This window comes from Crassostrea angulata, chromosome 6, assembly GCF_025612915.1.
Source record: "Crassostrea angulata isolate pt1a10 chromosome 6, ASM2561291v2, whole genome shotgun sequence".
NCBI classification, from domain to species: Eukaryota; Metazoa; Mollusca; class Bivalvia; order Ostreida; family Ostreidae; genus Magallana; species Magallana angulata.
In genome coordinates, this window is record NC_069116.1 from 24,033,275 (window position 1) to 24,047,456 (window position 14,182).

The 14,182-nt window shown below is 32.8% G+C and overlaps 1 protein-coding gene across 1 annotated transcript in view; it reads right to left on the reverse strand.

Annotated features, from left to right (window-relative positions):
• Positions 1-8,197, reverse strand: part of LOC128190838 (guanylate cyclase 2G-like) — a 34,824-nt gene extending 26,627 nt beyond the window's left edge. Inside the window, exon 1 of the mRNA XM_052863049.1 lies at positions 7,450-8,197. Within this exon, the coding sequence (XP_052719009.1) occupies positions 7,450-7,775 (326 nt within the window). The 5' untranslated portion in view covers positions 7,776-8,197. The remainder of the gene's footprint in view (positions 1-7,449) is intronic.
• Between the last annotated feature and the right edge of the window lie 5,985 nt (positions 8,198-14,182).

Here is a 14,182-nt window from a genome sequence, read left to right on the forward strand (position 1 = left end):
TGAATACATTAGTAAATTCTCATGTTTTTTCTATTATGATTTTCATTTTTCTATTTCAAAAGATCGAATATTTAAAATATACGATCTTCAGGAAGTTTAATCCTGTAGATTTAATGAGCACAAATATATTATTTTGGATAAACTAACGTAAAATGAACGTTTTATCGTTTTTTTGAAAGCAGGTTTTGTATTTCTCCCTCTGTAACAACGCAAGTAATGTTTTATCGGCATTTTCTCAACAGTGTAACGTGAGGATAATAAATGATGAATGTCATCAATATCTAAATAATTCTGTAGTTTCATTGCACAAGAAGTCCAATACTGTTTTAATTAACTATTTCAATTTCAGGTTATCTGATTTTAACGGATAATGATAATGGCGGTTACTAATCATTCATCGTTGATGAACGTCAACCCTGAGATTTCCCCCATTTTGACGTCATCATACTAGTGGTAAATCATTTCGAAGAATGAATTTGGTTGTTATATGTCTATACTTATAAATGAAGACTTTTTGCAAATAAACTAAAATATGTCTGTACCAGAGAAACTGCTTACACCTTTGGTATTTCAACACCTGTGAGATGATTATAATAATTCTATAATAGAATTTTGACTGATTAGTAATTTTTGTGAAATTGATTAAAAACCTGCTTTCATTTTCGCCAAACAACCCCGAAATAGCAAAAATGAGAGTAAGGTGGTGGACACGCTTTGGTGGATCCAAGGCAGTGGTAAGCTGCATCAAAATAATACTTGCAATGAAATGATATTGAATGGTTACCTAAAAAGTGAATATATTCACCGTGAAGTTACTTAGAGTATACACAGAAGTTAAGATTTGACAAATGTTGAGTAAATAAAATAAGGCAATTAGTTTCTGAAATGCGTGATTTTAATTTTGATGATTGAACTCATTGCGAAGCGCGACATCTGGTGGAAGAATGGAATAGAACATTCCAGTCTAGAACGGGGTAACCAAGAACGCGAGGTGGCTAAATGACGTCATGAAAGAACCCTCTCCCCAATTGTTTTATAAAAACAGCCTTTCATCTGAAATTTTTATTTGGTACAGTGATAAAAATTGTAGTAAAATTTGGCCTAAAGAAAATTTTTCCGTTCAAGAAGCGTCATTATTCTGTATCAATTTCAAGGAATAAAAGAAACCACATTGATTAAAAAAAACTCAGCAAAAAGAGAGTCAAGCTTTAAGAGTGAGGAGAAAGTCGGTATCAAAGTATTTCGAATATAAAAATAATTCTTGTAAACAAAACTGATACAATTCAAACTTATTAACATTTTCCATAATTGGCATTTTATATACCAGTATATTCTTCTCTTAAATCACAAAACATTCGAATTTTTAGTCATCATAAATTTTCTATTTTTTGTGAGATTATCAATTTTTCTTCCTTAATAGGGTTCGATGGTCGTGGCCATTTTTATACCGTGTTGGTCTTATTTAAAAGAAGAGCTCCATGTATAGAAAAGGATAATATCCAAAAACAATGTAAAATATATGGATATTTTCTTTACTCAATAATAATCTATAGCTATACAAATCATATCTTAAAATTTTAGGTCCAACTGATGGTAACATTGTTGATCACCAAGCCTCCTTAAATTCATCACAACATTGAAAAAAACCCTCTAAATCCTGTTTCCGCGGAAAATAATATGAGGTAACTACAAAAGATTTTGGTTAAATTGCTGTACACGTGACATCGTTTCATGTAAATCAAAAGATGTAATTGCTGTCATTTCTGTCAGCTGTCAATTCCGACGCTGTTTGCCGATGATTCGGCAGCTAAGGATATTAGCATATCTTTAAAGGGATATGGTGACGCGCAAACCCATGATTCAGCAAATATCGATTTTTACACGATTTCCACAATTTTTTTTATCATATGAAAAGATGAACTTTTGAAAAATTACGGTGTTCCAAGGTAAATAAATCAAATTAGAAAGAGAAAAATAGAATTATGCGTTGGGCCAACACAAAAATATTGAGTTTTTCTTCCGCTTTATAGCCACACAAGGGCAGGGGAATGTAAATTCTGCAGGGTGGCATACATCATGAGCCAGAAACCTCTCATTGAAACATGATGTCTTCAAGAACTATATATTTATATAAAGATGCATTTTCATTTTCTATAGATACATATTTTTTACCAAAGACATCGAATAGCTTCAAATTCAAATTCTTAACTATCAGTGTTTCAATCCCACTGTAACTATTTTTAGACAGAAATGCAATCACGTGACACTACACCTATGTCCAAAACTAATGACCTGTAGATTGATAGGTAATGACTTGTGATGCGTGAAACCTTCCATATGATGAAATTTCGAGTAGCTTTTTTTATTTCCGTTCTCATAATCAGAAAGTAAAACATCTATTTTGAGTCACTGTGCCACTTTAACTCACGTCTTAATTAAACAATTTATTTGTCTTTGGAAAGGACATTGTTTATCTTGATGTTAATAGATGGATATTTCCAAAATGAACGCAAGACACAATTCTTCGATTGAAAACAGACAAAACAGTGCACTTAGTTTACTGTCAATATACTATCAAATATCGATGCATGGCTCGGTGCATTGGTTTCTTTGTTTTCGATGATTCTTCACACCGCAACATTTTAATGATTGAAATATTTCATTCACATGTGTTTAAGGACTTAACTCTCTATTATTAATGCGTTTCAACAATAGAAGAGATAAAGTAAACTCTGTTGAAAAAAAGATGATCTATTAGAATCATCGATTAATATTCATATTTTACCATGCATTGCTAAGGTCAAAATATACACGTATTTACAAAATTCAAAATAGTTTTACATTATAAATCCAAATAGAATTACAATGTTACGCCGTAAGTGATACGGTGACTAAAAAACCTAAGTTTTACTTTTTGAATATGACAACAGAAATATGAAGAAATGTATGAAAATTCAATCTAATTAAAATTAGATCTCAGATCCGCTCCTAATAGATCGCTACACAAAAGACCTCTTCTGTGTAGCGATCTATTAGGAGCGGATCAAAGATCTTACTTTAATTAGAATGACGAAAATTCGTCATACGGAAGGTTTCACTTAATCTTCTTACACAAGCCCATGTGTTATAAGCCAACTCCTGTCAGTTGATGTTAGAATTCATCCGGAAATACATGTAAAGAAAAGTGCGTTGAGAGTATTTCCAGTTGTACCAATACCTGTTTGCCAATGGTAACAATTTGTGCCTTTGGTGCCATTGGACTCCTTGAACGAGTTTTGGGGTACAAATAGTGGGAAATTTACCAATTTAAACTATGGTACCTTTGGTATACCATTGTTAACACTGGCTGATTTAGCGGAAAATGTCAAACCAAGATGCCATATTTTTGCCTCGTTGATCATTTTGCACCAAAAGGATACATTTCGAAATACAATTTGTGTACAGTAAAGTATTTTACCAACATTTTTTTTCTCCTGCAAAGCGTGCGTAGATCTTTGAAAAACATGGCTAGAGTGAGTTATTACTAGGAGATTACTATATAATCATACACATATATAACCATAGCATTTACTTTCAACTGTGTCCAGGGACGAAGTAAATGCTATGGTTAATGCCAACAACAATCTAAAGGACCTTAGCCCTAATGTTGAAAAAGCTCTGTGTTTTGAGGAAACTATGGTTGAGAGCTCTCGATGTATGGCTGAAATGGAATGGGTAGCCTACATCACAAGAAAAAATTGGAGAAAACTTTAAAGTTCAAAATGTTTTGTATGCTTTAGCTGGTAGTCATATTCCAACCAATGTCCCCAAAACCCTGCAACATTCCTAAATATACGGAAAGAAATTTTATTCAGCTGTACTTCTGGCATGTTACAATTCTTAAAAGAAATTGTTCAGCTACATCAAGATTTAAGGTGGAAAAAGCTGGACATTAATTTGTTGCCTTCAATGCATACACAGTATCCTCCATTTTTATGACGTCATATATAAAGTTACCATCGCTAACAGAGCTCTAGATCGTCTGCAGAAATGTCTACCTATGGTAAATTTTATCGGCAAACATTGGTACCGTTGGCATTACCGGAGCGTTGCTTTTATCAATGACACTGTATTTGAAACACGATAACATTATTACCGCGCAGACGAATCTCAAATAAATTTTAGAAATAAAACTCTGAAACCTATGGGTCACGTGGACAAATTTTCAAGGTAGGTTTTCTCACAAGCAGGTAAACCCGCGAGCTACCTTAAACAACCATTTTCTATGAAATATGAAGGATAAAAGTAACAAATCTCGGAGTTCTGTCCATTTTTTACTAATGAAATATATCTAGATTGCCTACAGTCTCTCCTAAAACGGCATCAAACAAGCTCTTGGCCACATCTTTAGAATGATATCAAATTAAATATGGGTACCGGGATTACTTTTCCTGTTATTAAATATAGAATGTCAAAATATTGTTTTATTTTCTACATAATTCCTTTAAAGTAGTTAAATACGGGAAAAAATTCATTAAATCAATTATGACGTCATAATGGTTCAAGCACAAAAATGACACTCTGGAATCATTTACTAGATCTTAACCTTAAACCTTATTGTAGCTGAACAATCGTTTTAAGCATTGTAACATGCCAGAAGTGCAACTGAATAAACTATCTTTTCGTATATGTAGACATGTTGCAGGTGTTTAGGGACATTGGTTGGAATATGAATTTCATCTATTTATAGCACCTTAAAGATTTTGAAATTGAAAGTTTTCTCAAAGTTTTTGCTTCTGATGTAACCTATCTATTCGGCCTTAATATTTTTCAAGGAGGAGGATATACTCTGTGGAAAAAACTTCCTTTTATAGCTTTCTAAAACCGATCAGCCATATATCGAAAGCACTCAAACATAGTTTCAAAAAAAAAACCCACCAAAAACCAACAGAGCCTTTTCAACATTAGAGGTAGGGTCCTATAGATTATTGTTGGCATTAACCATAGCGTGTTCCTGGACAAACGGTATTAAAATCATCGGGTGTATATGATAATATAGCAATCTAGACTCATTCTAGGCATGTTTTTTCAAAGATTAACGAACGTTTTGCAGGAGAAGAAAAAAAATTATTCACTGTGCACAAATTATATTGCTGAATATATCCTTTTGGTGCAAAATGATCAACTAGGCAAAAATATTGCATCTTGGTTTGATATTTTCCGCTATATAATCATCCAATGTTAACAATGGTACACCAAAGGTACCATTGTTAACATTGGTAAATTTCTCACTATTTGTACCCCAAAACTCGTTCAGAGTACATATGGGTCCAATGGCATCAATGGCACAAATTGTTACCATTGGCAAACAGGTATTGGTACCACTGGAAATACTCTGAACACACCCATGATTCGAGTGTCACGTGATTGCAATTGCTGTCTAAAAATAGTTACAGTGGGATTGACACAATGAGAAAAGAGTTATAGATTGAAGTTATTCAATTTCTGTGGTAATAAAAAAATATGCATTCAAAGAGAGTGAATCTTATTAAATATATATTTCTTATAGACATCAGATTTCACAGGGAGGTCACTAGCTCATGATATATGCCACGCTGCAGTATTTACATTTCCCTGCGCTTGCGTGGCTATGGAACGGAAAGAAAACTCAATATATGTGTTGGCTGAACGCTTAGTTCTATTTTTCTCTTTTAAATTTGATTTACATGTATTTAAAAAATATTGCAAAAATACACTTATATTCGGTTTTATTTTATTGGTCTCTTTATTCCTCGAATCAGTTTGAAAAAAAAATTTGGAAACAGGTTTTTAAAAGCTGGATTTTAGTTGTAAACGCAAGTAGACAAGATTTCTAAACGTAATGTGCAATGTCATAATCTTTTATGGTCGATCCAAAGATATATTCGGACGATTTTAATAAATATACAAATAATAAATGCATGGGGGTATCTCCATTCGGAAGTCACTCGAAACACCTCGCACAATTTTTCAACGTTATCATTCGGGTACTTTTATCACTTTTGCAATGCAACATCCCCGTAGACTTATTTTTTTATTGAAACCGTACAAGCTAGAAGGGGCGTTTCAAAATAGAAAAAGTTTAAGAAAATGTGCTGCATAGTTATACATGTAAATATCTTGGGACAGACTTTAAATGCGAATCAGTGAAAATGTTTTTGAATCACTATACATCTAATGTATATACAGCTGCAATTGTATTTTCTTACCTTTTTCTAAAAAGAATTCAATTGTGATTATACAGATACCGACAAAACTGAAACAAGACCTATAAAGTTAGAATCCATTTATCCGCGTATTAGTATCCGCATTCCTTGATTATTTTTATAATTACCTGAACACAGTTTTAGGAGCGACTGGAAATGACACATGTATTGGAATAATTATGATAGATAATGTGCCTTTTGTCTTCTCATTCTTAATACGTTGACACTGTGTTTATTTTTCTAGTGATTGATAAAATCTTATTTAACTTAAACATAATAGCACGGGTCTGCATGGATTGACGTCAAATTTATTTAAAAAAAAGAAAAGAAAAGTTACATAAATGGTAAAATTGGCTGTTCCTTCGATGTAACATACAATATTTGGGTACTTTTACTGAGAGAGAGAGAGAGAGAGAGAGAGAGAGAGAGAGAGAGAGAGAGAGAGAGTAAAGCTTTTTGGTAGTCTGTAGTGAGAGACATTGAAGAAGAATGATGCGGGTCAATTCCACGCATGAATCACTGTTGATTGTCTTATGTCTTATTTTTTATTTTATTTTAAAGCTCGTTTCATTGGGTTATAGTAAAAGAAAGGCAGCAAATTATATCGGAACAAAATTACCATTCGTTGTTATATAATTGCTGTTCGGGGAAAAAGACGACAGATATAGCATTAAGGGGGGTGAATCTTCATGGAAATACTAGTATCGCAGCAGGACCACATGATCTTAATTGAGCGTCTGCGAGGACAGTGTTAAGCCGATTTCACAAAAGTTGTACTATTCCTTTCTCTGTAATGCATTGATATCGATTGATGATAAATATCGCATTTAATGACCTTATTGATGTTAGCAATTTTAACAAGAGCATGGACTTTTGGTATGATGCAAATATCTAGTTCACCCATCCAAACACGTTCAAAGTGGTGCTAACCTAAAGTGAAATCTACACTGCTCTATCATTTGCTCTACCCTAATGAATATACACTAATTACGTAGAGAACACCTGAATGAGCAATAAATGTCTCTTTATGTCTATTTTATTGGTAAAATGGTTCATAAGTCTGTTTATATTTCGATACATCATTTCAATGAGTCAAAGAGCAGTGAATCGTATAAGCTTAAATTCTTTAAGCATTGTCATACAAATACATAATTAATAAATTGTTAATTGAAACATATGTATTTGTGAAAGTTTTACATTTTGTATGTCTTAAAATTTGACTCACCCTGCCATAACTGGGAACTCAATCAGATCGGGGTGTTCACTTTGCTCCGTCGCTGTTATGATGGTCTCAATGCTGGCGTATTCAATGTCCACATTTTGGTAGAGGGCTTCTTTCGCAGCTATATTTCCGATACCATCGTATTTCATTTCTAGTTGGGCATGCGACTGTCTATAGATCGTGTACGAGGGCTGCCATAGTTTGTACACCTCATACGGAAAAGTAGTTCCTTTCCCGTTTATGTGGATTGCAGAAAATGTTCCACATATCAAATGCGATAAGAAAACAAATTTTAATGGAACGTTCGTCACGTATATTACCTTTGCCATTGTAAGTAGAAAATTGCGGATACATTCGCCTCACGCTATGAAGTTGATAATTTTCCTCCTATATCATTTCCTCCTTTGGGGGGTTTTCCTATTCGTCTTTTTGCCACGTATCAACGGAGGTGTGTAATTTGTGTATCAAATATAGAAACTGAAATGCTTCAATGATTAAAAAGTATAATTTGTTGACAGTGGCCACATTTGAAGCATGGGTTAGTTATCCGTGGTATAGATCAATAATTCTGTCGGCGCACGTTATTCAGTAGATCAAATCTGTCGTCTCGGAACAGTATAAGGTATTGTTTCGTTTAGCTTCTTCAAAAAGAAATTCAATGATACGGTTAAGTTGATCAGCTGATACTGCTCTCGTCTGCTTCTTTGTATTCTCGTGGTGATGCGTTGCATCGAAAGTCGGGCATTCTAATCACGATTATAACAGATTACGATATGACAGGTATGGAGAATTGTTCTTGTACATGTATGTTCAAACAAAATGTGGGGGGTCAATAAAATTACGACAGTCTTATATTTGTTTGGCAAGTCGATATCTTTGAGCAATCTTATAAAATGCTCTCTAGCCTACGTTAAAGTTTTCTTTCCTTTAGTTATATATTATATGGTCCAAATTAGTTGTAAATATTTGTTCGTTTAAATAACACTAACCATTTTAGATTTAATTGTTTCTTCGAAAACAGTGCTTGGTTTAAAATAACGATTTCTTAAATTTTAATTGAGAGACCTACGTGTATAATTATATAATTTTAATTTTATAATTGAAATATTAGATATCTTAAAGGTATTTTATTACATTTTCTTCTTTTTGCTGTATGTATAATGCAATACGATAAAAATGCATTTTAGAAGCTTTTATCTTCTTTTTTGGTTATGCATGCTCTGAACTTCATGTAATTATTAGATGCATGAATTACAGCATTAAACTTACTGATATTTAATTGTTTATTAGATAAACACTGATGTAGATTTTTCTCGTGCACTGTATGACTTGTATTTAGCTAGGCTATAAATTACTGGTGTTATGAGTAAAGCAAAATGCACAGAATAAAGTGATAAGATGATAGGGGTTAGACAAGAGGCCGGTATAATTATTTCTGCTACTTGTTTAATTTCGCTTTGTCATTCGCAAACTCAAGCATTCATAAGTTAATGTTATAATGTTATATTTTAAAAAATAAAGCAGAAATGTTTTTAAACCCCAAATACTCAGTATTATTGTCTCAATGTAAAATTAAACGATCTATACAAAGTTTTCCGTATATTGCTGTAGATGTGTATGTTAAAATTTTGTTAATATAGTATGATGACAGTTTAAAAAATATAGGATTCGTTCAACAAATCAAAAAAGTGTGCCTTAAGCCTGTATGGATTTTATCGTGGTCAAGGAGATTAAACCCTCCTACTTGTGCTTTCTCAATCTGGGCAAAATATATTCTCGCCCGGACGTTAAACAATAAACGAAGGGCGCGTGTATTCTCTTTCAAATGCAATTTTTACTCGTTCATTTTTATTACAATACCTTGAATAGCAAATCGCAGTAATACAAAAAAAGACAATATTTGTTCAAGATTTGTAAAGGATATGAGAACAGGACATATGGGAATCTAATCCGCTGTTCGTTAATTCAAATACTGGGACATTTACTCTACCCTAAAGAATCTTGTTTAATCAACGTATATTGAATTTGAATATAAATGTCATGATAAACTTTTCCTTGGTTTCTTAGGAAAAGAACGTTCTAATTTTCAACATTTTAGCGATAAAACATCGATCGAGTGTGTGCTTATTGTTCATTAATTTAGTTTAAAGAAATTCTAAATTGAAATAAGGAGATTGTTATTATTTGTAATGTACTGAACAAATAAAATAGTATTGCTTATCATCAATACGTATCGAATTAAATCGATGAAACCTACGTAGATTGGGCAGACAAAGTGTACTGTTTATATTATCAGGGAAGGTAACGGAAATTATTTTAATTTACATTTATCATAATGCTAAATAACCAATGAGTTGCTCGCAAATTTTCGTTTAAAACATTGATTTTGGCAAACTTGGCCGAATAATTAGAATTGCTGTGGTAAACAAATTTGCCAAAAGAGTAATGTGTGTAAATGTTCAACAGATAAAAAACTGTGACGAGTGCCTCTCGTAATTGTACATGCACCGTCATCAAACCTTTTATTCAAACACCAATATATACACGCTATGTACTGGTTATTTCCTTCAATATTTTTTGAATAAAGAATTAGACAACCAACTGTGTTCATACATGCACCCACTGACAAAATCGAATAACAATGAATATGAATATGCGTATTTCTTATAAACTTTAAAAAAAAACTTTTTTTTTCATCGTTTTGCAGTTTCCAGCTCATTATACTTTATCTACATGTCTATAACAAATAATGTGTAACTTCTTTTATCTTTAATATAGGGGTTGAGTATTCGTGGATTATTTTATGATCGATCAATACTTAGCAACATAAAGAACATAGACTGCATGGATTGACGTCAGACTTTCAGATCCATTTCTGAAACATTCGGTGGATTGTTACTATTATATACTGATCAATAATTATTTATAACAATTATACACAATTGTACGAACAATATTTTGGATAATTAATTAAAGAGATTCAAAGAGGGGCGTAAAACATGTTTGGCATTTATTACACTGATGCGTTTTCTTATATTTTTGTCATTATTTTTTTTTAGGGGCATGGTCACAATTTTGGTCTAATTTATTTTTCTGACTTTAATGTTTACACTGCTTCAGTTAGGCATATTTAATAAGCGATCAAAATTTGGGTGTCTCTAGTTGAGTTATTAACGAATTAATTAGCCTACAATTCTTTGCAATGTAAGCAAAGCGTCTCTTTATATTTAAAATGTTAAGTGTAAATTCCAGTTTTATACCTAAATTGAATGTGTTAAACGTTAGGAATGTTTACTTATGCTTAAAGTTAATAGGAAGATAGACAAATTAGTTTTAAAAATATTCTTTACTGGAATATTGAACATATGTAAACAAAAACAGGGCACGAGCCTTGTTTACGAGACAAAGAATTGAGAGCTCTGTATCTTGCTTATAACTATACGATTTGTTCTCAAATTCGATTTGATCATTAGAAATGCATTCCTTAAGCATTGTAAATAATAAAAAACGAAAAATAGAATTTGATCAAAATCGTGGCCATGCCCCTTTAAATGCTCATATCCATTATAACAATACGAACCACCAAATGTTCAAATATATTGGTTTTCTTAATACCATTACCTGATTAACCTAGACATTTTTAAAGAAGGGGGGGGGGGGCTAAAAAATGATATTAAAAGCAATTGTTAAAATGGTTTCAAATGAACATTATTTTTCCGATTTTGTTTTTTAATCCTGTACATTCCTTATCTTACACGAGCTCAATTCTGCGACTCAACCGTTTTGCATCAGATCGTGAGAATATGAAATCGCCAACGCTGAATTGTGGTAATAGTTTCTTTTAGATTACATCTGTCTGAAAAAAGCAAGATTTTAGAATCTGCAAGATGTGTTTCTCGGACTCTTCTTCAGAACTAATATATTGACTTTAATTTGATTGAAAACAGGTAATTAAATGATTATTCATACCACACTTTAAATATCTACATGTATATGTTTATTTGAGTTTGCAAATGGAGTGGCATTTCTTCAAACTGCAAAACAGATCCAGAATTATCAGATGAACTAACAAAAGGCCCATGAGCCACATCGCTCATCCGAGGAACAATAGGCACCCTTGTCTCTGATAAACTTCCTCCTTATGGCCACTAGAAATGTCACACAACCTCAGCATTGAGTAATACGTAATTGTCTATGAATGATCTATCACTATATCAACTACCAAGACGCCCTTCCTACCCCTTGTGTATATATTTGAAGTAACCTCCAGACATTTTATGATTACAGCAAACTACAGCAAACTACAGCTATAAAAGAAATCCCAATTACATACATTGTGAATCATAATTTGATTGAAGATTTTGAAGATTTGAAATGAGTTAAATTGGACGAGATGTTAGGCATCTCGTACATGGCTTTGCGTAGATCATCGCTATTTGTGAATAAATATGTCGCTTGATAGTCTACAGGAAAACAAAACACTTATTGAGTTAGTTACTGACTCACTATGGAAATATATTGGGTTGATCAATCTTATAGATGGCGAGGCGAGACATCAAATAGCGATGATCAACGCAAAGCCATGTACGAGATGCCTAACATCTCGTCCAATTTAAAAAATCTTCAACATCTTCAATCTCACCTTTCAAAAACTCTTTAAAAATCTTTGCTTCACCCATGTATACTTACAATGTTTTGTTGCTATTCAATTTTAAATGTTTTCTCCCTTTCCTCTGCAGAGATTTGAGCAAATTTCGACGCTGCCATTTTGTTCTGCTCCAGACAAAACAATGTGACGTCAATATTCTAAGGGCAACTACTCTAATTTCAAAGAATTACAAAGGGCAACTACTCCAAATACTTTAAGAACTTACGGCATGCAGTTTATGTATAAAATACTATGAAATGTATAATGAGTAAAAATGAGTAAGCGAGGCCTCGACCAATTACGGCCATATTGCCTAATATTATTTCTCACAGAACAAATATAGCGATATATGAGGCAATCACGTGCTATGGTTAAACCAATGAAAATGTGACATTTCAGTCCAAGGGAAAACAAGTAATATTATGATAACATTTCAGTTTTTGTAAATAATTAAAATGGGTTTTTTTGTACATTTGAATCCCCAATGTGGCGCCACCCTACTCCTCAAGATTTTGATTTTAACAAATTTGTATCTACACTATCTGAATTTGCTTTTACTAAAGTTTCAGCTCTTCTAAGCAAATGGTTTTTTACAATTAGATTTTAAAAGATTTTTCTCTATATATTCCTATGTAAAAATTTGCCCCCCACCCCCCACCCCCCCGTTGTGACACAATACTTCCCCCGGGGTCATGATTTTCCCAATTTTGAATCTACACTACCTGAGGATGCTTCCACACAAGTTTCAGTCTCAATTTTGCTGGCTTATTTGTTTCTGAGAAGAAGATTTTTAATGATTTACTTTATATATTTCTATGTAAAAATTCGACCCCCATTGTTGCCCCACCCTATCCCCGGGGTTCTGATTTTCACAACTTTGAATCAACATTACCTGAGGATGCTTTCACATAAGTTCCAGCTTTCCTGGCTGAATGGTTTCTGAGAAGAAGATTTTTGAAAATTTCACGAAAATTTTCAATAATTCCTAATTATCTCCCCTTGTAAAAGAGTGTGATCCTTTATTTTTACAAACTTTGAGTCCCCATTTCCTAAGGATGCTTTGTGTTAAGTTTGGTTTAAATTGGCCCAGTGGTTCTTGAGAAGATGTTAAAAATATAAAAAGTTTACAGACGGACAGACAGACATACAGACGGACAGACGGGCGGACGACAGACAAAATGTGATCAGAAAAGCTCACTTGAGCTTTCAGCTCAGGTGAGCTAAAATCTCTAGAATATTATGCGAACTGAACTTAATGCGTTTATGTACACCTGAAATTCCTAAACCAGGTGGCAATGACCCTTTCACCCTCAAACAGTAAGTGCAAACACTTCGAATTGTTATCGACAACGAATAAACTACATGTACTGATCCAGAGAAAACAGGAGAACATAACCAATGCTTCGATCCCAAAGATAATAATCGGAAAGGTGGTATGGTACGTGTGGCTAAGAATAATAAAATTTTCAAATTATTTATGCGATTTCATTTTTGTTTAATTGTACATTGAGCATTTTAGATTAAAATATTTGGTACTTAATCAATTGCCCAACAAACAAAGAATTACTGAGCACATGTTGGAACTTAATTTTTAATTTGTTAATTTTTCTCTTAATTTAGAAGTTAACTAATCTATATGTGTGCGATATTTAAAAAAAAATAAAGTATTTAAAAAAATCCAAAGAGCGGAAAATCCATGTACATGCCGAGATTCGACGTGCATTAATTTACTGCACTTTTTTTTTCCTAACTGAAAATCAAAAACTTAAAACTCTATATTTATATATATATAACGGGTATATCAAATAAAAACATTTTCTGGGTGGATTTATGCTGTTATGAAGAAAGCGAGAATTACTAAAATACAGAACCCATTAACGCGGATTGTATAGAGAGAAAAAATCTGCAATGATTCAAAAAGGCGTATGTACATGTATTTGTATTCATTTACGTACAGATACACCAGTTCAATATTTATGAGACTGTGGTTTGAACTTGTCAATAGCTACATTACCTAGTTTCCTTCTGAAAAAGGTTATAAGATAATACTGAGTGGATGTAAATATTAATCTTATTTAAGTAAACGTT